Raw genomic sequence first — 23,782 nt, forward strand, 5'->3', positions numbered from 1 at the left:
ATAGAGTGGTTTAGGTTGGAAGGGACCTTAAAGAACATCCAGTTTCAACCACCCTGCCCTGGGCAGAGGCACCTTCCCCTAGATCAGGTCACTCAAAGCCCCATCCAGCCTAGCCTGGAACTCTTCCAGGAATGGAAATCTACCACCTCTCTGGGTAGGACTGGGGTTGGGATTGAGTCTTTCCACTTGTAATGTTTCATTTTGCATGACTGACCTTGTAGGGGAAAGCTGACTTATGCTTTCTTTATCCTAATTCATTTCACTTATCAGGAGAGGTCCCAAGTATTTTTTAGGTTGTGTACTTCAGTTAGCTGATCACTAATGAGAGGGAAAAAATTGAGTGGTTCTTTATTAGTGCCCTTCATCTGCAAACTTATTTCAGCTAATAGGTTCACAGTGTGTAACGAACCAAAGGGATATTTTAATAAACATTCATCTTGCTGTTTTTAAGTAGTTCTATTAGTGGAAAAATATTAAAAGAACAAAAGACTTGGAAATTTGTAGTCAGTGGTGATATTTTCAGCCACGGAATCGGGCTGGGGGATAGATGGTGAGGAGTAGCAGGGAACAAGCAAGAGTATCTTGTAATGAGTAAACAAGCATGCTTCAGATGTAAGTTCTTCAAGAAAAAATTTCAGACTGCTGTAGGAAGGAGAAATAGATATTTTTTCTGAAGTCACCAGAGTGCACAAACTGCTTTGTGGTTTCTGACTTTAAACTGATTAATGTGAATGCAGCTCAGATCTTGGTGTACCAGAGAACATTTCATTACGCTGGTGCCTTCAGTCGCTTCCCAAACTAAACTTGTCATAGTAATTGCACTGTCTATTTTGTAGAAAATCTCCAGTTTGTGTAGTCTTTATGTGCACATTTGCTAAATCTTACAGAGTATCATAATGTTGCATTATAACAGTATAAGAGACTATATGAATATGGTTAAGAAAACAGAAATAAATGTAATGTAATGCAATGTAATACTTTAAAAATAATCAATAATGATCTGCCTTTGCCTTGAAAACATGAACTTTTATTTTTTCTGTGTGGTAATTGTAAATCATTTGTTCACATTTAGGCAGCAGATCAAATTAAGAAGCTGTATAATCTCTTCTTGAAAATTGATGCCACTCAGGTTGAAGTCAATCCCTTTGGTGAAACTCCAGAAGGGCAAGGTAAGAAATTGAAGGAAACAAATGGATGCATTATAATTCTTTATTTATGCAAACTATAAATTAAATTGCATAGAAGGATGTAGCAGCAGCTTTGCATTAATTTAATTCTGTAATGTAATTTAAACAATATTCATAAATATTCCCTTGGCAGATCTTATATTTCAATTCCTTTTGTTGTCTCATCCAAATACTGGAAGTATTGGCTTCTACATGTTCTGCTTGATGAGAGACAGGAACATTTTCTGCTCTTCTGCTCGTGTACAAAGTTGGGGTTTTCTTGATTTTGTTTTGTGAGGGTTTTTATGGGATTTTTTTTTTGTGTATGTGTTGATGCTGCTAGAATTACTGAGATTGTGTGGAAGGAAACTTCTTCTTTTATGTTTGCATTCATAGGGATAATTAAAATTTTAAATTGCATGACTCTGCAGTCTGGTAAAGCACAGGACAAATTCCAGCTGAAACAGACACTTGGCCACATCCTTTGGGAAGAAGAAAGGGTCATTGGTCTTCCTGCACCATGGCTGCAGGGCTGAGGAGGTGTAGGGTAAAACTGAGGAGCTGAATTAGCTTTCACCTCATTGTAACAGTTGGTATTCCAGCTGAAATCTTTCCTTCCATTTGGTATTTCTGTCCAAGTAACTTGGAGAATTTTGAAGAGCAGAGGAACTAAAGGTGCCTGTGGGATATTGAGATATGGTAGGGCTGATCCAGGGGGATCACAGTTACCTCCTCCCTCCCTGTTCCATTTCACTGAGGTGCTGAAGGCTTATTTGGGGGTAACCAAGAGGAGAAATTGGGGTGTAAGAAGAGGCCAGTGAGGGAGAGGACAGAGAGTAATGAGAGGATGTAAAATGTGGTCCTTGCAGATTGGAAAGAGCCGTGGTAGCACTCAGTTTGCATCCTTGCTGGAGTCCTGCAAGGTGGCTCTTGGAAATAAAGATTTGTATAAGTTACCAAGTTAGCTCTCCTGGAATGGCTGTGCACATTTAGTGAGAAGACTTAATCTGAGGCATGGTAGGAGTTTTTGTGCTGTTTTCTCCGAGGTTTTTCCCCATGAGGTTTGCATCCAGGATGCTGAGGAGCAGAAACAGAGTGGGTTTCAAGCTGTGAAAGACTGCTTGCTCACAGAAATGCACAGGAGTCTTCCTGTGCTTGTTCCTTTTTTGCTAGCAGTTTCTCCATCTGAAATGTCTTTAAAGAAGAATAAAGATAAAACAAATGGAAGAACATTTGAGTAGCTTAATGCAGCTCTTCCTGATGATAGAATATAAGTCTCTGTATGAAGCCCATGATTCTTGTCAAAGTAATGGATAAGATGGATTTACTTCTTGCTGTGTTTTGTGTTTATCACTTGTGTGGATTTCCATCAGGTTGGATGTATTTCCTTGTTTAATATCCTAGCAAATTATTTGTTAACACTAATGGGTCAGAAGCCTGAAATTTCCCCCCCTTTTTTTTTTTGTTGTTTGTTTTTGTTTTGTTTGCTCTCAGTGTAAACTGTTGAATTGGCAGATGACAAAAATCCTACCCTGCTAACAAAAACAACAGAAGTACTTCATGAATATAAGTGCTGAAGCATTCTTTGATATTTGTTTGGAAGAAAAATCCATTTGTATATTCTATCATACATGTAACAATGTGCTTTTGATAGTGAAAATGGTTTGATAAATATTAATACATGTTTTTGCTGCTCCTTTGTACAGCATGGCCTTTGTTAAAGATGAATGTTCTGTAGAAATGAGTTTCTATTAATGTGACGTGGAGGATGTTTGTGTGTAAGGTAAACAGAGCTCTGCAACTGCAGTTGTACTCTAGCTTTGAGTGGGTTTAGCAAGTATAAGCACCTGAAAGCTTGAAGAAGAAAAAATATCTTATTTCATTGCTAAAAAAATAATGAAAGCAGCTCTAGTGCATTAGAAGCATGTTAGGAGCTGCAGATATTTCTGCTTTTTGGCACATTCCAGCATGAGGATTGACCAGGTAAGATCTGGACTCTTCCAAGAGATTTATTATACACACTCATGAATAATTTTCTGAAACTGCAGTCACTGAAGTGAAATTTGATAGCTTTAATTTAATCTGTTATCAGTTACAAGTCAAGTATTAAAAATTAAGAGAAAATCAACATCAAAAAACCAGAACAAGAAAACCCAATGCAAATCAAGATGTACAGCTGAGACTCTCCTACTTGTGTAAATGTTTTATTTCCTGTTTCCTTAGCTTTTTTTCCCTAAGTTAAGAAACTGTTTATTGAACAAAGTTACATTTCCACCAGACTAAAATTGTCCTCTTAATTGTCATTGACCTCCAGATGTGTGCAGTGCTCAAGAGCACATGCACAGGTACCATGGGCATGTCCCAATGGCAATGTGAATAAAAAACACCAGCAGACAGAAAAACCATTAGATTTTTGTGGACACAGCATTTAAAGGCACTTAGATTTGATTGGTTTGTCTTGAGGAATCAATTATGCTTAAGTCAGTAATTATAATCTGAACACAGTACAAGGGAAATTACTTGCATAGTGATATGATAAGTATATAGTCTTACATTTACTTAGAACATTTTAATCTAATGAGGCATTTGCCTATGCAAACCCATGGAAATAATGAGTCAGAAAATAGGCAAATAACACTCTACAGGCATTTGTGTTGCTGCTGTGTTTATGTGAATATTGGGGCTGCTAGCCAGTCCCTTCTATCTTTTATTTCATGCAGTCAGATTTAGCAACTTCTTGATTTGTTTTTACAACCATAGTGGATGTTGGTATTGATGAGAAGTTTTGTATTTACTTTCTTAATGTTCTTTATTTTAAAGTAATCTTTTGGTAATTTTTAACATATTTTGCTTCAGTTTTTTTAAGCTCTTTAATGAAATAATGCATGTATAGTCAATAACATCAGAAATTCAAAATATGGCTGAGGAAAGCATTTTGTGTTGCTCAGCTCTGAACGACTGCATGGCTTTGGGTTGGTGTTACCTGCTATATCTTTTATTCTTTCAAAATATGGAGGGTAAACTCTCCTGTGTCATTGCTGCAGCCCACCTGTCCAAATCACACAAACTGCCCTCATGACATACCTTTGTTTGTGGCAAACACAGAAGATCTTCCTGTGTGCTGTGGAGATCTTGCTGTGCCTTTTCTCAGTAGAGGATTTCTGGAAAACCTGTCCTTTCCTGCTGGACTCAGTGCTGGAACTTCAGCTGCTCCTGTGTTGGAGGCAGCATCATTCCCAAATTCCCAAAGCAGCCTCCCCCTTGCTGCTGGAGGAGCTGCAATATTTCAGAAGCTCTGGCTGACTGCAAACTCTAAATTCCTGGGTGTTGTTTCATTTTCTCCTCCAGTTGTTTGCTTCGATGCCAAGATAAACTTTGATGACAACGCAGAATTTAGGCAAAAAGAAATATTTGCCATGGATGACAAGTCTGAAAATGAGCCCATAGAGAATGAAGCTGCCAAATATGACTTAAAATATATAGGACTGGATGGAAACATTGCTTGCTTTGGTAAGAACAAATACATCCAAAAGACATTTGAAAACAAATTTATGTTTGTTCAGTGTATAGACTTTGTTTACATCTGACATTCAGGTCACCCTTTACAGAATTTCAGTCTGTTTTCCTGGGTGTTTCTGCAGTTTTGTCTGTCCTCCCACAAGTTCTTGCAGGAATGAAACTAAAATTGTGTGCAAACTGTGCTGATGGCCACAGCACACAAGCAGTGGTGTCAGAGAGAAGGCAGGCTAAGCCTTAAAAACTCCATTTCTGACTTTTTACCCTGATGTAATTGGTCTTTCCAGTAATTAAAACAAGAAAAGTCATCAGAACCTAATCATTAATTTTAAAAAATAAGAATGTGTTACTTAAAAGGCACTTGAAAAGCATGTTTGTATAAATGTGACATTCCCAGTTACAATTGAATATTAAATTCCATTTCCCTTTAAGGAAAGCCACTAAATAATCTGCTTGGAAATGGCAGGGTTTTTATTTTCCTGAAGTTTCTGTAGAACAGAAATTACTCTGCTGTTTAGAAGAGATAAGTAGAAAAATCAGCTGTGCTCTAAATAATTTTCATTTTGTACAAATTCTTTTAGCCAATACAACATTTTATTATTAATCTAATTGAATTAGGTAATTTTTTTGACTTGGTGAGAAAATGCCCAGAATTTATATTGGCTGAGATATATTGGCAAATCTAGAAGATTCTGATAATGTGTTGCAGTAGATTCAGTAAGTGGTAGTAAGACTTCAATCTCAATTAAAAAAAAAACAACCAAAAGATCCCAAAACCCAAATAATAATTGCCACCATTATGCTATTTTTAGTGGTCTGTATTCTGGGTGACACAGGAGCCTTTGTACAACAGCAGCAACATAAAGGGGACACATAATTCTCATCACTTTACCCAGTTTAGAGCTTCCTATCCATGGAAATGCTTCTAGACTAGTGCAAATCTGAAACAAGATGTTTCAGGAACATCTGAGGTCCATCCCCAAAACTGAGTTATCTGTGATGCAGTAATAGAAAGCATCCACTGCTATCCAAGTGATGGGAAAGGAGCTTAAAGGGTCAATTTGTCCTTCACATCACTATTCCCAGAAGTTTTTTTGTCTCTTTATTTTTAATAAAATCAGAAGGTTCTGCATTGCCACAATTATTATTCCAGTGCTCATACATGCTTAAAGGAAGGTGCACATCTAAGCCCTAGAAAACCCTAAATGTTGGTGTGTTTGCACCAGATTTTGAATTATTTGTTGCATTGGATGTCCTTGAATAGCTACTAGTATTTGGAAATAGCAGTGTAACATTTTGAGCCATGTTCTGGGCTTGTGCTGATCCATTTGAAGCCTTTTCACAAATCTCATCTATGTGAATCATAAGCACTTTGATGTTTGCAATTACAGTCAATGGAGCTGGACTTGCAATGGCAACATGTGATATAATATCCCTGAATGGTGGAAAGCCAGCCAACTTCTTGGATCTGGGAGGAGGCGTGAAGGAAGCACAAGTCTATCAAGCATTCAAACTGCTGACTGCTGATCCAAAGGTAAAAATGTTGGGTTTGGACTGGAAGCTTCCCTGTGCAGCAATAGGGCTGAGTAGGACCATGAATAATGGCACAGAAAAGCCCAGATTGTGGTGAGAACACTGAGGGTGAGTTGCTAAAGGGCTGATCTGGGAGGAAAATTAATTCAATATGAACTACTGGACAGACTTTTCAGCTCCTGATCCATACTCAGGTTTGCTGGTGAGTTGTGAGTGGGAACTTTCTCAAGGCAGTTCAACACAGAAGTGCAGGTGTGCCAATGCTGGGCATTGCAGTGCTGAACTCAGAGCATCTCACTCCTGAAATGGAATTTATGAGACTTAGGCATTCAAAATATCATTCCTAATAGTGCAGTAACACCGTAGACTGAGGAGAAAAATGGGAAAATTAAGCAAATAGCTAATTCTAAGGGCTGATTTGTACTCTTTTAAACTCAAGGTTTCTAAAATATCTGACTCTGCACTGCAGAATAATCTGTATTTAATGAACGTTCCCAGGCTGAAATCATAGTCTGGAACGTTCTGACACTTCCTTTTGCAGATGGAGCTGCAGTTGCTCTTTTCTTTTTTAAACAAGAGGAGAAGACATTAGTCTGTGTGTACTGAGTAGAAGTTATTTCTAGAGATGTGTGTTGAGGTCACTGGTCCCCTCTGCAGACAGAACTGGAGTATCTGCTGAGAGAATATTGATCAGGCGTGGGCATTGGAGCAGTGCCAGCTGCCCATCCTGCCAACGTGGAGTTCTGCTTTTGTGTGCAGCCAGAGCTTCCTTGCTGCTGATATTTTTACTAATGGAAATCTGTCAGAGGGCTTTGATCATCTTTCCCATCTCCTGCACCTAAACATCACAGCTGAAGTCCCTATTTCAACATATTGCTTCCTTTTGTGGATCTGGCTTCATCCCCTTTATCTCATGTTTGCTGTGATTCCAGTCATTTTCCTCACGTTCATTGTGATGTGATATTGGCTTCTAAATGCCACCTTCCTGTGACAATTACATTGCTCTAATTGTATGCTCTGTGCAGCAGTACGTGACAAAATGCTGTGGCTTTTTCAAATAGAGGTGGGTATTGTTTGCAGCAACATTTCAAGGCAAAATTAGGAAGCAAATTTACAGTACAAAATAAGCACAGGTCAGCTTCACACTGTAAGCTCTTTGCAGTTGTAACTCTCCCTGCATATTTTATAAGTACCTGGTACCTCGATGTCTCAAGTGTTTGTTGTTTGAGTTGTTTGAGTTTCTCTGCAGTGTTTGTTTGGTGTGATGATCTGGGTTTGCCCGAGATGTAATTTAGTTCTGAAACTTGTGTTAGTGGTAGAGAAGCAGGTGCAGTAAGGTCTCAGATACACAACTTAGCTGGTGATTATCACTGTGCTAAGTAGTTTGTACTGTCTGCTGCACCACAAACAGCAGGTATTAATTTTGGTGATGAAGCTGGCTGAGTTTAAACAATTCTAAAACAAAAAGGCATTCTAGTAGCTTTTAGCTATAGAACATCTGCGTGCCCAACATTTGACTTGTAGTTATATCCTCCTATTACCCTTTCTGCTTATATGTTACTGCTTAACTATTTCCAACTGCATGCACCAGGGGGAGGGTATCTCTGCTGCTGAGAGAAAGCAAAAGGGAGCATGGAAAGGACCTGGATTAGGCATTTGTGCTGGGGCTGTGCCATTCCTGGCATTGACTGGCTGAAGATGCAGAAGGCAAACCATTTCATGTTTTATTTCATTCTGTTCAGAAAATACAGCACATGTCTGTTATTTCCTCTCCTGATACACCATGTCCATTAGCTCACTAATATATAATCAGAAAATTGGATGGATCCTCTCCTTTCTTAACTAATGGTAGGGTTTCAGTCCCAAGAGTCTCTGTGGTAATGCAACACTCACAGGTTGTATCTGGTCAGTCATTTCCCTGTGGCCTTTAACTTGATTCCCACTTGGTTTGCTAAGATAAAAATTTGTTCTTTGCAACTTGAGATTCAGTTAATTTTTGTAAATATCCAAATGTCTGGAGACTAAAGAAATAAAGAAAAAAAATTAGTTTTCAGGGCTGTAATATGGAGAATTGCTTTTTTTTTAGTTGGGCTGGCAGAGTTAAGGACATTGCAGGAGATTAAATCTTCCAGAAGGAAAGGTTCAACTGCACTCTGAAAAAGATCTCTTTCTCCCTCTTTAGTTGTCTTTAAAATGTCTATTTGTATTAAAGCAAAAAACAAAAACCAACCAAACCCAAAACCCAAAAAAACAACCCCTAACAAACCAAAAAACCACACAACCCCTCCTCCCCCCCAGACAAAGAAAGTAAACAAATCAAGGTAAGCCATGATTTGATTTAGTGAAACAGAGGATATTGGTTTTGGGAAAAGTGAAGATCTGGGCTGGTTTGCTGCTGGTTTAATCTGTCAGCTGTCAGTGCCTATAATTCTTGGGGAAAAAGAAAAAAGTGTGAGGGTTTTTGTTGCAAAAGGTGATCCACTGGCTTTTGGATGGAAATGCTGTCCCTGGAGCCACTGACCCTTTTTACACTCTGCTGGTCTTGTTTGCTGTCTGCCATATCCAATACTTCCTAGGTTGGACAGGTCATTGCAATGGTTCTGAATTCCTTTCTATTCACTGTCTAAATTCCAATTTTTTATTTTTTTTTCTTTCTTTCTTCTTTTCTTTTCCTGTCTTATTTCTATAAGTTTGTGCTGTGCATCTGCTCTGGCAGGAAATGTACAGTCTTCCCTGTTTTTAGATACTAGCAGGAAAGGGAAAGATGGCTCAATTTGGGCAGTTCAAGCTGCGGGGAGACACTGCAGGAGCTTCATTTATCCACCTTTGTCCCACAGTGAAGCAGAAGTGGTTGTTGCCTTTGGTGTTTCTGAGGTTCTGGGTGGTGCCTGGCTCTCCCCTGCATGTGTGAATTCCTGCTCCAGGCATCCCCACAAAGTCCTCATCTGTGAGCACTCTCACATCCTTGTCAAGCTCCACAGGTGCTTGGTTTTTTTCATGCTGAAGACCTGGTTACCATGCGATGACTCCTTGTAGGATTCAGCAAGGTTTTTTGAAAAGGCTAAAGATGAAAAAAATATCTGCTCCTTCCTGGATCTCCATGGGCTGCAGGGGAATCCCCCCTGGTACCTGGGGCAGTTCCTGCCCCTCCTCCTTCACTGACCCTGCTGTCTGCAGGGCTGTTCCTCTCCTATTCTCACTCCTGTCCAGCTGCTGTTTTGCAGTTTTCTGTGCCTTTCTGAACTCTGTTACCCCAGAGATGATGCCACTGTCCCTGATGGGCTCAGGCTCCATTTCAGAGCTGATGGCTCCATCAGACATGGGGAAGCACCTGGCAGCTGCTCACAGAATCCACCTTTTATCCCCTGCCACCAGAACCTGGCCTCAAAAACTCATCCAGAAGCCACCTAAGCTGTAAGTAGGATTTTTTTACCATCAGCAGCCTGTAGCCCTGATCTTAGCAGTGGACTCCTATTAGAAAGTGTCACTGAAACACAGGTAGTTAAAGGCCGACATAGTTTGTTGTTCTTTTTCTCCTTTTCCCATTTAAGTTCCTTTGAAAACCTTTTTTGAAGCCTGTCATTGATGATATGACTAAAGACTCCCCAAATCAATTAGATGTTAGCAACTGTTGGCTTGTTATTTGGGCAAAATACTATTGACAGAAAGACAAACGTTTCTCAGGAAAAAATATTTCATATTGACATCTGTTAGCTCATATCCAGGGAATAATTAATATCAAACCCACACAAGAATTTATTTTTTTAAAGCAATTATCTAGTCCAAATTCAGATTATTGTCTTAATTATATGGAACAGACAATCATTGCTGTCACCTTGCTTTGCCTGTTCATGTTCAGATGTATCTCTGTGCCCACCACATAATTGGCACTGATGTGTTTCACTGTTGTGTGTCAAGCAGAGGTTTTGGGGCTTTTGTTTTCCAGGCATCTGAGAGAGTGACCAGAATTCTGAAAGAGGATATCATTAAACCTTAACTTTGCAATTCACTTCTTTGCCAGCTGTGTTTGGTGTGAAAATAGTACAGTTTATACATCCTTATTATACAAGACATTTTTATCGCCAGCTTATCCTTTTGGCCTCAGGGATTTTTAGTATTAACTTTCTTAACATTTGCAGTCTGTTATGTGGCAACAGAAGGGATAACATTATACTAAGAGGAAAAATTTGGGATAGTCCTTTCTCTAGATTTCAGAAATAAAAATAAAGTTGCCATGTATAATGTATTTGGTCTTTATTTTGGGTAATTAATTTAAAATTGAGTGAGCTAGTCCAGTTCAGACCATTCAAAACATCTCAAATCATTCAGGCAGATTGGGGTGTAGTAACTATATTTGTGTGGTTCTGGACTGTTTGCTCTCACTCTGCAACTTTGAACAATGACCTGCTCAAGGGGGAAAGTTCTAAAAATACAAGGATTCCAAATGCCACATTTCTGTGATAGGGAACTTCCTTGTGGTTAGAGCAATGGCTGGCTGTGGGCAGTTTGCTGCATTTCTCTGATTGTCAGCAGTGCATTTCTCAGTGTTACAATAATGCAAGATCATAAATCAGTAGGAACAGATAACCTTCCCCATCACACACGCAGCCTATGTCAGTGTGCATATAATTTTGGAGAAAAAAGGGAAATGTAAATAAGATTCAGACATAAAATAGAGTGTTAGCACTGAATTTCTTTAAGTTATTGGATTTTGTGTCATTTCAGATAATGTAGAGGAACCCTGTTCTTACAGCCTCATTAGGAATCCTTTTGCTTTCTCATTCACGTACCATGCACCCTTTACACACTTCATTAGCCAGCTCTTCTTTACACAGCATGGAAATTCTTTACACTTTATGTATTTTTACACAGCATGGAAATTCTTTGCACTTTATGTATTTCTGTGATTCACACAAGAGGGTGAAGCATCATACTCTGGTTTAGGTACTCCAAACTCTGTAGCTGAGGAGCTGCTCCAGTGCAGAATACCTGTGTGCTGCACTGCTCTGCACTGTTCCCCAGGTGTCTGCACTCTGCATGGCCCTCCCTGCTCCAGCTGGGTGTCTCAAAATGGTAACTCATGAATTGAGTGATGAATTTTGGAAGTCGAGGCTCTGACTGCTGTTTTTTCCCCTCTGTGTGAACTGTGGGTTGTGATCCTCATCTACCATCTGCAAACATTGATCAAAAATTTAAATAGATTGTTAAAGAAGTTAAGTGCTATGAAAATCATAGAAGTTATCACTGTTCCTCACTGCTTATTCCAGAGCCCTCTGCTCATGGCAGTTTAGTGCTCAACACTCGTTTTGTAAAAGTGCAATATTAAATTTTTAAAAATAAAATCAAAGTCAATAAACCTGTTGTATTTTTTGCTAGAAATTTTGACATTTCTGTAGGGTGTTGTCTAATCAATCATTGAAAAATTCCACATAGTTTTTGGAATCTGGATCTTGCTACATCATCTTAGTATTATCTCCTATTAGCACAATAGAGGGGCCTTTTAGTCTTGAGGGGGAGTAAACAGGTAGGTAGAGACCAACCTCTTCTCTGTTTTCAAATATACAAATGATTCAAGGGTTGAAGGAGGAATCAGACACAGAAAGGTGAAGGAGCTTTCAGTTAACCTGATTTCAAATATACAAATGATTCAAGGGTTGAAAGAGGAATCAGACACAGAAAGGTGAAGGAGCTTTCAGTTAACCTGAGCAATCTGCCTGGTGGTGCAGGTCAGTGACTGCCTCAGGCAGGAAATAAGGGTTAACCTGAGCAAAGAAATGAGGCTGTCCAGGGTAGCTGTTCTGAAAATACTGCACCCAAAAAAAGGTAGTTGAGTCCTACAGCAGTTTATTTGAGGAATTTATGCACTATCCAGCATCACAAGGTTTTAAAGGCTAGCTAAACAAGTAATTATCCAGGAAATTTTAGGGAGAGTTGATCCTGCCTTGGAGCCAGTGAATGTTCTGAAGCTTCCTTTTTGTGTTTCAGAGAGGAAACATAAACATAAAGCTGTGATTGGTAATTCTGTTAGAGCAATAATGTCTTGACTCTTGAAGTTTAAGATTATTCTCATAAAATGACAGTTTGTGGAGGTAGAAAATACCTATTAGGGCACAGAAAAGCTGGGTAAAGTTCACAAAGGCATATTGTGGTTTTTGTCTCATAAATTTGTACAAGTATTTTGCCTTTAGACCATGGAGCAGGTCATGGTTCTTTTAAAGATACTGTAGGTTTTGGGTTTATAGGAGTAATTCAGGAATTTCCCCACATTTTTTATTAGCTCTGCATTGGTGAGAAAATACAGACTGATAGAACTATAGCAAGGATTCTTTTCCAATGTGCCTTTGCAGTTTTGCAGAATTAATATGAAATGACTATTCATCTTTTAAAGCACTTAAAATATTGAAAAGTCATTCTTTCATTTCACTGAGGCACTTTTACAGACTGATAGCATATTGACAATATTTATGAAAATGAGAGAACAATTATGCATTTAAAATGCATAATTGAATTGTCTTGATTTATAACCAAAAGTAAAATATTTTTCAAGAGCATGTGTAGTATTGAGTCCTAAGTAATTGATATGTAAATATAGTTGAACATGAATCTGTCATTATTTATGGGCACTGACAAGTTGAATGCCTTTTGGCATTTTATAGTAGGCTATAATGAATCCTCAAAACTGGATATGAAAACAAAATTCCTAAGTGAGAGGAAGACTTGCAGTGATTTTGTAATTGCTTCCTTTGTGGGAAGGAACGTTTCCATAGATGGTAAATGCTGGCAAATTTGTGGAAAAGCCACAACACAAACTGAGCTGGTAGGTTTGGATGGAACGTGAAATGTTTGTGTGCTAATTATCCTCTCTGCAGTGTTGTCCCTTCTAAAGCAGGGGAAGAGGAGCAGGCATTTCCATTTCCTTGGAGCAGAAATGGCATCACCCTCCGGAGACAGCTGCTCTGTGGGCAAGGCTTGTTGCATTGCCCTGATAGTTTGGAGGTGTGCTGGATTAGTGACCAAAGTGAGAGAGGATTTTGTTTTTGGCTTTGGTTTTAGTGCTCGGGATTGGAGAATGGAGACTTTTCTGGGGGAAGGACGTGGGAATGGTTATGGGACCTGTTTCTTGTAATGCCATAGCCTGGTGTCACCATCTCACTCCAAAGCAGGGCCTCAGATGCAAGGTGATGGATCCAGGCAGTAAATCTCCATGCTGAGCACCTTCCCAGCACCTCTGACTGCCAAGGGCCTGATGGCATGTCCAGGGTGTGCAATAGAATCTGTATGGCTTGGGATTGCCCAGTAAAATACATCAGAAAAGTGTTTAATCCTTCACTGGGATTCCCAAATTGATTAAATTTTGAAAATTTATAGGACTCATTTCACAATTAGTGAGGATAAAAAGAGAAGATATTTTGGGAAAGTCAATTTGGTAATTCATCTTGGTGAGATGAGTAATTTATTATGAATCTACTTTTAGATCATCCATCTAGCACACATACAGGAGAATGAAAGACAAATAATCTGATAATACAGGTAGGAAATAGTATATTAAAAGAAAAGTTGTAGGTGTCCTTACTTAAACCCTTCTGTAGAGAAAATTGCATTTTAATTTTCATTATTTTTAAGTGGGTGTTATGGCAGTCTAGGAATGTGTTTGTTCTTTCAATCAAATTGAAGAAATTTAATCACCTTGCCTCCATCTGTTCCTGACAAACTGGCCCAGATGATGAAATGTGTATCTCAGGTAGGTGCTTTCAGCCATTTGTGCTGGGCACACTCTTGTGATAGTGAAATAAATAACAACTGGTGTTACTTATCGTTGCAGAAGCACCCTGGATGGATGGAGCACAGGTAAACAGGACTTCATATTTTTCTTATTGATAAGACTCAATTTGGGCAAAAAAATGGTAAACCATGACAAAATTAACAAGTGTTTTCTCATCATAAAATTATCTTTTAATGACAGAAGGTCTTTTAATGACAGAAGGTCCTGATATTGCTAAGATTTTTAGAGTAAAGATTTTTTTTTGAGGGGTATCGTAGGGTAATGGAAAAGTTTTGAAAAAGACAAAATTGTTTGAAATACAGCTCAATTAAAGAGGACTAAAGCTATTTCTCTTGAATCTGTTTTGCTTCAGGTAGGATTGAATTATTTCACAGCTTCATATTCATGCTCAAATTCAACAAGAATTCAAACCTGTTTCAAGTTTTAATATTTTATTATCTATTATTCTGAGGGGGTTGATAAAGCTGAAATAAATGAGTCTATTCACTTTTAAAGCTTATCATGTGCTTAAGCAGTTGGCAAATTAAGTCCACGTCTACCACAAATGAGTAGCTCTTAGTCTTTTTGCTCCAGGTTTAGTTTCATCTTCTAATAAAAAACTACCCTCTCTCAGGAAGATAAACTTAGTCCTGTTTCTCAAAAGATGTTGCATTTTTTGTGCCTGTCACACTCAGCAGTCTCTAAAGTCAGGTGTTCTCTTTAGAGGGGTGTGAAAAGTGAACAGTTTATTTCTCCTGGTGCTCCTACCTCTGATGGCAATCTGCAGACAGCAGAAGTTCTTCCATTTCCATCTGCCAGTGGCCAAACCTTCATGTTTGCAGTCTGGGGTGTGTGTAGGTGCTGCCCTGTGAAGGCTGACCTGGAAGAGAGGCTAGATAAAGAATAAAGTAGGGATTTATTTTCCAACAGAAAAATACCAAACATTTTAAAGATTTTTTTTTTCCCAAGAAATTAGAGGAACTGATTAGGAATGAGGTAGCCTTGCTTGTTACAAATAGCCATATAGTTTCTTCATTTTGGCCAGGGTGGAGCAGGTATTGTACTACTGCAGCTATTCCAAATGAATTTAGAAGACATTTGACTGCTTTTACAAAACCATTTTCACCTTGAATCTTCTGCTATGCCTGTCATCTTCTTTTTCATTTGCATACATATTTTACTCATCAAATAAGTAGAGGGAAAAGAGAACTTCCTTTTGAATTTTTGCATGCAGCTTGCTAGGGTGAAGGTGAGTAAATCTGTAGATCTCTACCCCACTGCTGCTCTGACACAACTTGTGTGCACATTTCCAGAGCCTGTTTTGTATGCAGTGCTGGCTGCTGCTGTACTTTAGAAACCATTTCTAATTATTTAAGGGTAAGCCTGAGTAACCAAAGAGCTGCAGAGCACCAGATGTTCATTCCCTGGGAACGTGGGGGAGAAGGAGCCTCCCTTGCTGCAAAAAATCTGCTCAGGGCAGAGGAGCTGGAGCTGTTGTGGCTCCCACCATCCTCTGCCATCCTCCCCCAAATAACTCTGCAGTGCCTCAGTGCAGGAAACACAGCAATCCTGCTATCAGTGCCAGAAAATTGGATTTCTGGGTGGCTGACAGGTGAGCTGACCACGGAAGTCAGTATTCACCAGAAAAGGGAATAAAATCTGCACCTTCAGACAGGGCCCTGCTGAGAAGGTTGTTCAGCAAAAGTGTGCATAAAACTCTGTCTTGTGACAGTGATGCCAACCCCGTGATTAAAGCAGGAACCTTTGTAGAAACTGTGGATGGCACTTGTGAATGGTGGATTTGGAATTAATAGTGATAACATGGGGAAAGAGGAAAAACATCTCATTAAGAAAATAAATTATATACATGCTTATGTGGTGCAAATTTTAATCTAGACAAGATTAAACTGGAAAACGCTGAGGATTTCTTTTTTCTTAACTAAATCTTGATTAAGTCAACCTCCCAGAACATTGTTATGGGCCTGTAACAGGCAAAAAAAGAAGAATCAGTTATTGGGTAGAAATGAATGAATGTGCAGAGTCAATATTTTATAGGGGGTGTTGAAAGTTGAATGCCTGATGCCCAGCAAATGATTTGATTTAAAGGTTTGGGACTCGAGCAATGCTCGACTTCTCATTGAAGAAATATAAAGGAGCAAATTACTATTTGCTGAAAAGTCACAGAAACCTTATCAGAATTGTTTAGTTCCTGCTGCTCCCTGGAGGTTTTCCTCTTCAACCATTGATTGAGTATGTGCTCTCTGAATTGTGAAGGATTTGCCTTTAATCAAAACTTCCATGGGGCTCTGCACAGTTGTTCTGGGATTTTTGTGTGTTTTACTTTGAGGGAATCTCGAATACATTTTTGTTTTCACTTAGTCATACAAACTGTGGAAGTAATTGAACTGAAAAGATAAAAACAATTAGAGCAAGGATGGTGTCTACATACCAGCAACATTCCTTTTAATCTCTTAGTAATGCTGAACATCTGTTGAACTTCCATAAGAAGAACAGATGGGTTCAGCCTTGCCCTGACCAGTGGAAGAGCTTCCACCTTACTGACCACTGCAGTGTGAGGCTTTTCATCAAAGAACTTCCTTCTGCCTCTTGGTCAGCTCTGTCATTCCCTTCTCTCAAGAACTATTGGGGGGTGTTTTTTTGGTTTTTTTTTTTTTGTTTGTTTGTTTTTTTGTTTTTTTTTTAATCCAAGGAAATAAAAAAGAATTTTTTTGTGTCAATATGTTTTCATATTGAATGTCCTCAAAAAAAAATTAAATCTAGAGAGAGATATTCTGCAGCTCACTCTTATTAGGGATAAAATGTGCTGCCCTCTTCCACCCTTTGTTTGACATCTGATTTGGTATTTCATTTCTTTTTCTGTCTTGCTGAGTTCAGTGTATTTTACCACACAGCACTCCAGAGTGCTCACCATAAAACACTGGCCACCAAACTTCCATTATTTATAATTTACCATTTTAGACCAAAGGAGAAAATCTGGCACAAATCTGATTTCACTAGAAACTATTATTGGCATTTTACTGGTATTTGTGCTGCAGTTTTGTATGGTGAGAGAGCTTCTCTTAGTGTAAAGTTGAACAACACCAACACGAGATTGTCCCAGCAAGCCAAGAGCAACTCCACTATTGAATTCTCAGGTGCAGCATCCTGGCATATAAATCAAACCCTGTGTGATTCTAGTGCCAAATCTTGGTCAAAATCTCAGTCCTGGTGTTGAATTTAATTACATGGTGGATAAAGAGCATGAAGCACTTTCATGTTATTTAGGAAAATGTGGTCATGACTACTAAATAGCTTTTACTATTCCCTGAACTTGGTACAGGGATAATTGTTTATCACTCACCAGGTCCCTCAATTTCTCACTTCTTACAGTCAGAAGTGCTGTAAGGCCCCAGAGTCACAATAGCACCCTCAGCAGAGGAAGATGATGTTTATCAGAAATCAGGGGAGCTTGGAATCAAGCTAAAAGTGCTTCAAAGGTGGGGCTCTTTTCCCTCTCTTAAGAGTAGAGAAGGAAAACTTCAGTGAAAATGATTGTGCTGTCTCAGTTCCTTCTCTGTTTTTGATGTACTTTCATCAGCTGATTTGCTCCGCAAGAAAATGCCACAAATGAATTATTGTAATATAAAAGAAAATACTGTTTTGGTCAGCTCTGCCTTCTTTGGAGGTGCATTTTATATGCTCATGAAATTTTTTGGTTACTTTGGGGAATTGTATTTGCAGAAGGTGGGGATTTGTTTTGGAAGTCAAATATTCCACTCCATTTTCACTCTGGGGAGGAGGGGTTGGTTGTTATTTGGGGTTTTTTTTTAAAGCATTTGTCAGGCCAGAACAGCTCTGGAGGCTTTAAGTAAAGTGCTGATTGCCCTGTCAATCAGGGTGCTGAGGAACTGGGAACTTCACAGATTGATGCTTGACAGAATAATTAGAAAACTGTCACTTGAAGTAACCACTCTGGTGTTCCCTAAAGAAATGTGCTGGTGCCAAATGTGTGCTGTCCAGATCTAGAGGTTAAATGTTCAGTAAGACAAAACATAGCATGTCACCAGAGAAAATTACTTCCAACATGCTGGGGAAGTGATGCTCCTCTAGTCCCTAAACAGGGACTACACAGTTTATTGAGCTTACCTGCTTTGATCTTGCTCATGTATTCAAGAGCTTTTCAGCCCTGAACGAGGGGGTTTAACTTGGTAACCCACTGAGGCATTATCTAACATTTTAGATAGCTGAGGGTCTGGAAGGGTTGGAGGCAAAAGCACTTAAAGCTGTAGCAGTATTTTCCACTTCTAGAAAGGTTTCAAGGCAATTCTCTGAGTATATTTGAGTACTTCTCACTTAAAATAAATGGGGGTAGGTAATATCAATTTTTTTTCTTAATCCCTAGCTCTTAAGGAAACTTGGACTTTTTCCTGGTTTGGGTTAGTTTGGAGACTGCTCTGAGGAGCACAGGACAGGGGCTGTGACTTCTGTGTGCTTTGGTTCTCACTTGTGTTTGTGCTGCAGGGTCTGTGTGGGGCTGGGATGTGAAGGCTTCCAGGAATCACCTGTGGAATCTCAAGATGGAAAGATCCAAGGAAGGTCTGTCCCAGGAAGAGTTTCTGTGGTAGAGAGCTGTTCTCCAGAATGAATAAAGTAAATTTGTCTTTTGCAATAACACTTGCATAGCCATTGAGTTGAGGTTTGCCCAATTTTCAGCTTGAAGTTTATTTTGAAGTGTAAGGGGCTTTTTCAGTATAAGTATTTTACCTAAATTGCTTATGGATTCTCCAGGTAGTAAATACAAAGGATAATTTAAGATTTTAATTGAAAGCTGGCACTTTCCTATTGAGATGGAGTTTTATAGGAAGATTTGCTTTATTTTGTCACTCCAATGCTTAAGATCACTTCATACATGAGAGTGGTTTCCTGATTGCTGTTATCTGTAGGGCTGAATCTTGAATTGTGCAATTCCCCTGACAAGGAAAAGCTGCTTCAGTAAGTTAGAATGAGTGAGCTGTAGATGCTCAGGTTGCATTTCTCAGTGCTCACACTGGAGCTGCTGAGACTGTGTTTGCAATGGATCTGTCAATCAGAAGTGCAAGTGTCTTTTCCTTTGAACATTACAGATATTGAAGGTCAGTGCTTCTATGGATTTAACTGAGAATAATTTTGAAATTCCTATTTTCAGAGTTGGAGATGAAATTTCAAAACTGCCATAGAGAGAGAAAAAGGTTTTATTTCCATGAGCAGTCAAGGTCTGATTCTCTCCTCAGTGAGATATTTCTATTATTTGTTAATCTCTTGGTACTGGAGTGTTAGTGCTGGTTTGCATTAATCTACTAAAATCATATTAGATCCTTAATACCTATTTAGTTCTTTTCTGTGCAGTGTGAATTGAACTGGGTTTTTTTTTCCTGGGTAATGCACCTATGCATTATGCACATGCACAGAGCCTGAAGCAGGGTTCACTGTGTGCACACTGAAGCCAAGTGTCCAAGGCCAGGCTGGATGGGTCTTGGAGCCACCTGGGATAGTGGAAGGTGCCTCTGCCACTGTCAGGAGGGGGAATGAGATGAGTTTTAAGGTTCCTTCCAGCTCATTCTGTGATTCATTCTAACACAGCACAGTTCCTATGGTCACAACAGCTCTGTAGCAGCACTTCTTGAAAAATCCTTCCAAGAAGACAGGAGGAGCTGTCTCAGCTTCCAAGAAAAACTGGAGTAGCTTCATTCAGCTTAGAAAAAACATCAGGAATAGGTGAGATGGGGATGATCTGGGTTTTGAGAATTAGGATCAAGGCAAAGATCTTGTTGAAGGCAGGGTTCCTCTCTAGCATAATGTGAGATGCTAAGGCAGAATCCTTCCCCTGGGAAGGATTTCAGACTGTCTGAAGGGTCCAAATTCTGCTGGAGTTGGAAATCTTTGAGTTACTGTTCTTCCTCAGCTGCTGGCTGCCTGCCGAGTGAAGGGAGCAGGTTTCCCCATTGTTGGATGCAATGCAGTGATTGAGCACTGATTGTCCACTGGGCAGTTGGTGCAGCCACAGAGAGAACACACACTGCAGTACAGTCAAGGTTGTTTTTTTACCCAACCACCCTTCAGATTTCAAAACAGTGCAAAAACTAACTTCTCACTGACACAACTTTTCACCTGCTGCATCAGTGACAAGATTGTTTCCACAGAAACTGATTTCCTCCAAAGACCAACATCAAAAAGTCAAAATCAAATAAATGGTAGGAAATAGAATGTGATGGTGCAGATGCTGTATCTTTACGATTATTGTCACTCATGGGGGGAAAATCCATGTAGGACATTCCTATCTCTAGCACCTGTTAGAGATGTTGTCACTTCAAGCTCACACAGTGAAACCTTTAGAGGCTCCCATACCATCTATTAATTTTTATTCCCTTTTTTCCCTATCACACATACCAGTTTTCCATGCATGCTTCATACACATTTTTATCATAACAGTTTCAAGCAAACTTCCCTTATCTTGCTGCTGTTCTCCAGTCCAGAGTTTTTAAAGCTCTAGTGTGCCTTTCCTATCCTGAGCTACAATAAAAGTGTTCTCTCCTATTTTCCTTTTTAATATTTTTTAAAGAATTTCTTAAATTTTGATTGCATTTTGTAAATATGTGAAAAGGGAAAACTTTTATTTCCTGTCTTTTGAAATCATTCTTGTGTGGATTTTGATAAATTGGACCTGGCATAAATGCCTTCATTTTGTTCCTCTGTCAAACTTCTGTGTTTGAATAATCAAAGAAAACATCAAAAACAATGGAGGCAGGAGGTGAAAGGGTTATAGGGAAGTGGCAAAAAATTATTCTCTCTGGGAGGAAGAACATGCTGAGCATTTTGAAGTGTATAAAAGGTGTAAACATGAAGGAGAGAGTATAATTATTTAATCTTAGTAGAACTGGAACTAATCATTTTTAAAAACAAAGAGAAGTGAAGATCATCCAAAAAAAAAAGAAAAATATCCTATCAGCAGGAGCTGTAGGGTGAGACTTTGATCCTGAAATTAGCTCGGTGTGTGCCCTTCCTGATGAGGCAAGGAGTCTGCTGAGTAGGTTCTTCCCTGACTCAATCTGCATTTCTGTTTGCCGAGTCCTGCCAAAAATCACTTCATATTTGGAATAAAGTACAAGCCATCTCCGTGGAAAGCTTTAAAAGTAAGTAGGCTGAAAAGGGAAAGATATTTCATGGTCTGTCAAGTGAGTAACTGGAACTCCTTGCAGGTATTTTTTGGGTTGAATTAGTGATCTGGTAGCTTGCACAGAAGATGGCAGGTGGTAAATGCTGTTTCCATGGGCTGTGGTAAAATTCTAGATGTGCATCTGGAAACAGGATCTGGCTTCAACTGTGTTCTCTCAGTATGCCCAAACTTCTGCAGGAGATACTTGTATGATTCCTGCCTCTTCTTCTGAGTCTTCATCCTTTCCCATGTGGGAATTTGTATTCCTAACATCCTTCCATTCCTCATTTATGGATTGTCCTTCCAGCCCCTGTGCCCTGGTTCGCAGTGGCCCTTCTGAACACGGAGCCAACTCCACCTCCCTGGTAGGAAGTGGCAACCAGCTACATCTCTGTTCAACCCCTGGCTGGTGGAGGAAGCAGAGACTGAGAAGATTAGCAAGGAAATGGGAATGGTGTCATTTAGTGCCAATATCAGGGGTTCAATCCATTCTCTTGAGTTGGGTCCCTTACAGCTCAGAATATTCTGGGAAGATGTGTCTGAGTGAGGTTTTGTCAGGTTTGGGTAGTGGTTTTTTATGTTGTTTCATCTTAAAAGATTGTTAAAAACTCCCCAGCTCTTCTTGAAGTGTATTCAGTAGTTGGGGGAAAGGTCAGTCTCAAAGCATCAGTGTCCAAGGCTGATCCCTAGACTGGGATCCCGGAGTAGCTTGGAGGAGATCAGAGCTTGTCAGTCTCTGGGACAGAGACATGACAAAGACTTGCCCATGCTGTTTTCTTTTGATTTTTGTTGGATATTACCTTTTTTAGAGTTAATCTTTTCAAGTTAATCTCTTTGTTTGTAGTTTTTATAGCAGAAAGGAAGTGATACATTTCTGTGTATGCCTGTTAATTTTCTATCTTTATTTCCCGGTCAACACACACCACATTTCTGCCTTATCTTAAAAGCAAGGCTTTGCTGGTGCTGGAGTAAATATTCTAATTGAATCCCTCCAGTTGGCACTCTAATAGCTTGTCAATTTGCTCACATTTGACAGCCAGCCCTGCTGCCTTCACAACTAATGCTCATTGAGTGCCAATATAAATGAGCATGATAATAGTCTGATATAATGTCTAGTCTTTTTCTAAATTTAGTGTCAACATTTTTCTGACTCTGTTGTGGTGTGGTGTTTTCCTCAAAGAAAATGATGGAGGAATAATGAAATCTTGCTGTGTTTGTCATATGACACTGAATCCTACAAAGAATTTTTCATTTTCTTGTGAACATCAGAGTTGTGAGCACTTTGTAACACATATCTTATTAGCTAGAGCATTACAATAAGGAAAGAATGTAAAACTTGATGTCAATTTAAAATAATAAGAGAAAGGGAAAGAAAAGGGCCAAGAAAGGCTACCCTTTAGATGATTGATGGGCTGCCTAGATCAAATGTGTCTACATTAGATACTTTTGTATAATTGGTTCTGAATGGATATAGATTGTGTGATTGATGATATATCACTATTTTAAGGAAAGACTTGGTTTTCTTTGCCATTTTTGATTACTTACTCCGTTGACATCCAGGAACAATAAAGCAAATCATTTGTCCTGACATTTTAAAAGACTAATAAATGGTGTGGATGAAAGGTGATGAGTTGTGATGGTTGTGAGGGTGCTGAGGCCCTGGCACAGGGTACCCAGAGAAGCTGTGGCTGCCCCTGGATCCCTGGAAGTGTCCAGGGCTGGACAGGGCTTGGAGCAGCCTGGGACAGTGAAAGCATTCTGTGATTCCTTGATTTTTCATGCTGTACCACTTCAGTGTACAAAATTATGTACAGGGGAATGCTGAGTTGAACAGGCTCTTGGGAGAGTTTTGTTGTGGTTGCTTATGTTGAAATATGGAGTAGAAACCTGGGCTGAAATCGAGGTCTCTCCATCCTCATCCTACAGTAGAACTCTTCCTTTCCTTATGCAGTTTAACCCAAACAGATGAAGTATGAAAGAGAGAAGCTCTCTGAAGGTGGCAGTACTCTCCCAAGTTACCCAACAGGCAGAGAAAAAGTGGGTTTTTTTGTGTTGGAAACCAGGCTGTGTGACCTGAGTTGTGCAATGCCACATCCTCCACTGTGGTCTCTGCTGGGCTGAGCTGAGGGAGAACACCTGTTTGTGGAGGTGTCAGAGTCATGCTGGCTGAAAAAGGTTTGGTATCCATATTTCGACAAGAAGGGCAATGTTACTTATTAGTGCCCAAAACAAACAGATGCAGATAAACACAAATAAATGCTACTGTTTGGTAAAGTTGAGGAGAAACCCTGTAAAACAAACCTTCATCTCACCTGTCTGCTTTGTTGAAATAGAGGTCTGTGAAGAGGAAAAGGTTACTTTTGGAGATTTAATGCCCTGAAAATTTACAGGCTTGATGCTTAAGCAGTAATAAGTGAAGCATTAAGGCATTTCTTGTGGATTAATGACTGGCTGGGAGGAGTTGATGGTTTGAAGAATAGCTGAGGACCATTAACCTCCACTGGTCATTAATCTTCAAAGGCTGCCTTGAATACTGAGGTCATTATTGTATGGAAAATAAATATTTGAGGAGTGGGAGAGAGGAAGGATTATACTGACTTCTAAAATAGATGG

The 23,782-nt window shown here is 39.4% G+C and overlaps 1 protein-coding gene across 1 annotated transcript in view; it reads left to right on the plus strand.

Moving 5' to 3' along the window:
• The window catches only part of SUCLG2 (succinate-CoA ligase GDP-forming subunit beta), a 112,274-nt gene that overhangs the window by 59,853 nt on the left and 28,639 nt on the right, over positions 1 to 23,782 (plus strand). The window contains exons 7-9 of the mRNA XM_038148932.1: positions 1,073 to 1,169; positions 4,515 to 4,676; positions 6,074 to 6,216. Of these exons, the coding sequence (XP_038004860.1) occupies positions 1,073 to 1,169; positions 4,515 to 4,676; positions 6,074 to 6,216 (402 nt within the window). The remainder of the gene's footprint in view (positions 1 to 1,072; positions 1,170 to 4,514; positions 4,677 to 6,073; positions 6,217 to 23,782) is intronic.

The sequence above is a fragment of the Motacilla alba genome, chromosome 12 (genome assembly GCF_015832195.1).
Source record: "Motacilla alba alba isolate MOTALB_02 chromosome 12, Motacilla_alba_V1.0_pri, whole genome shotgun sequence".
Lineage (NCBI taxonomy): Eukaryota > Metazoa > Chordata > Aves > Passeriformes > Motacillidae > Motacilla > Motacilla alba.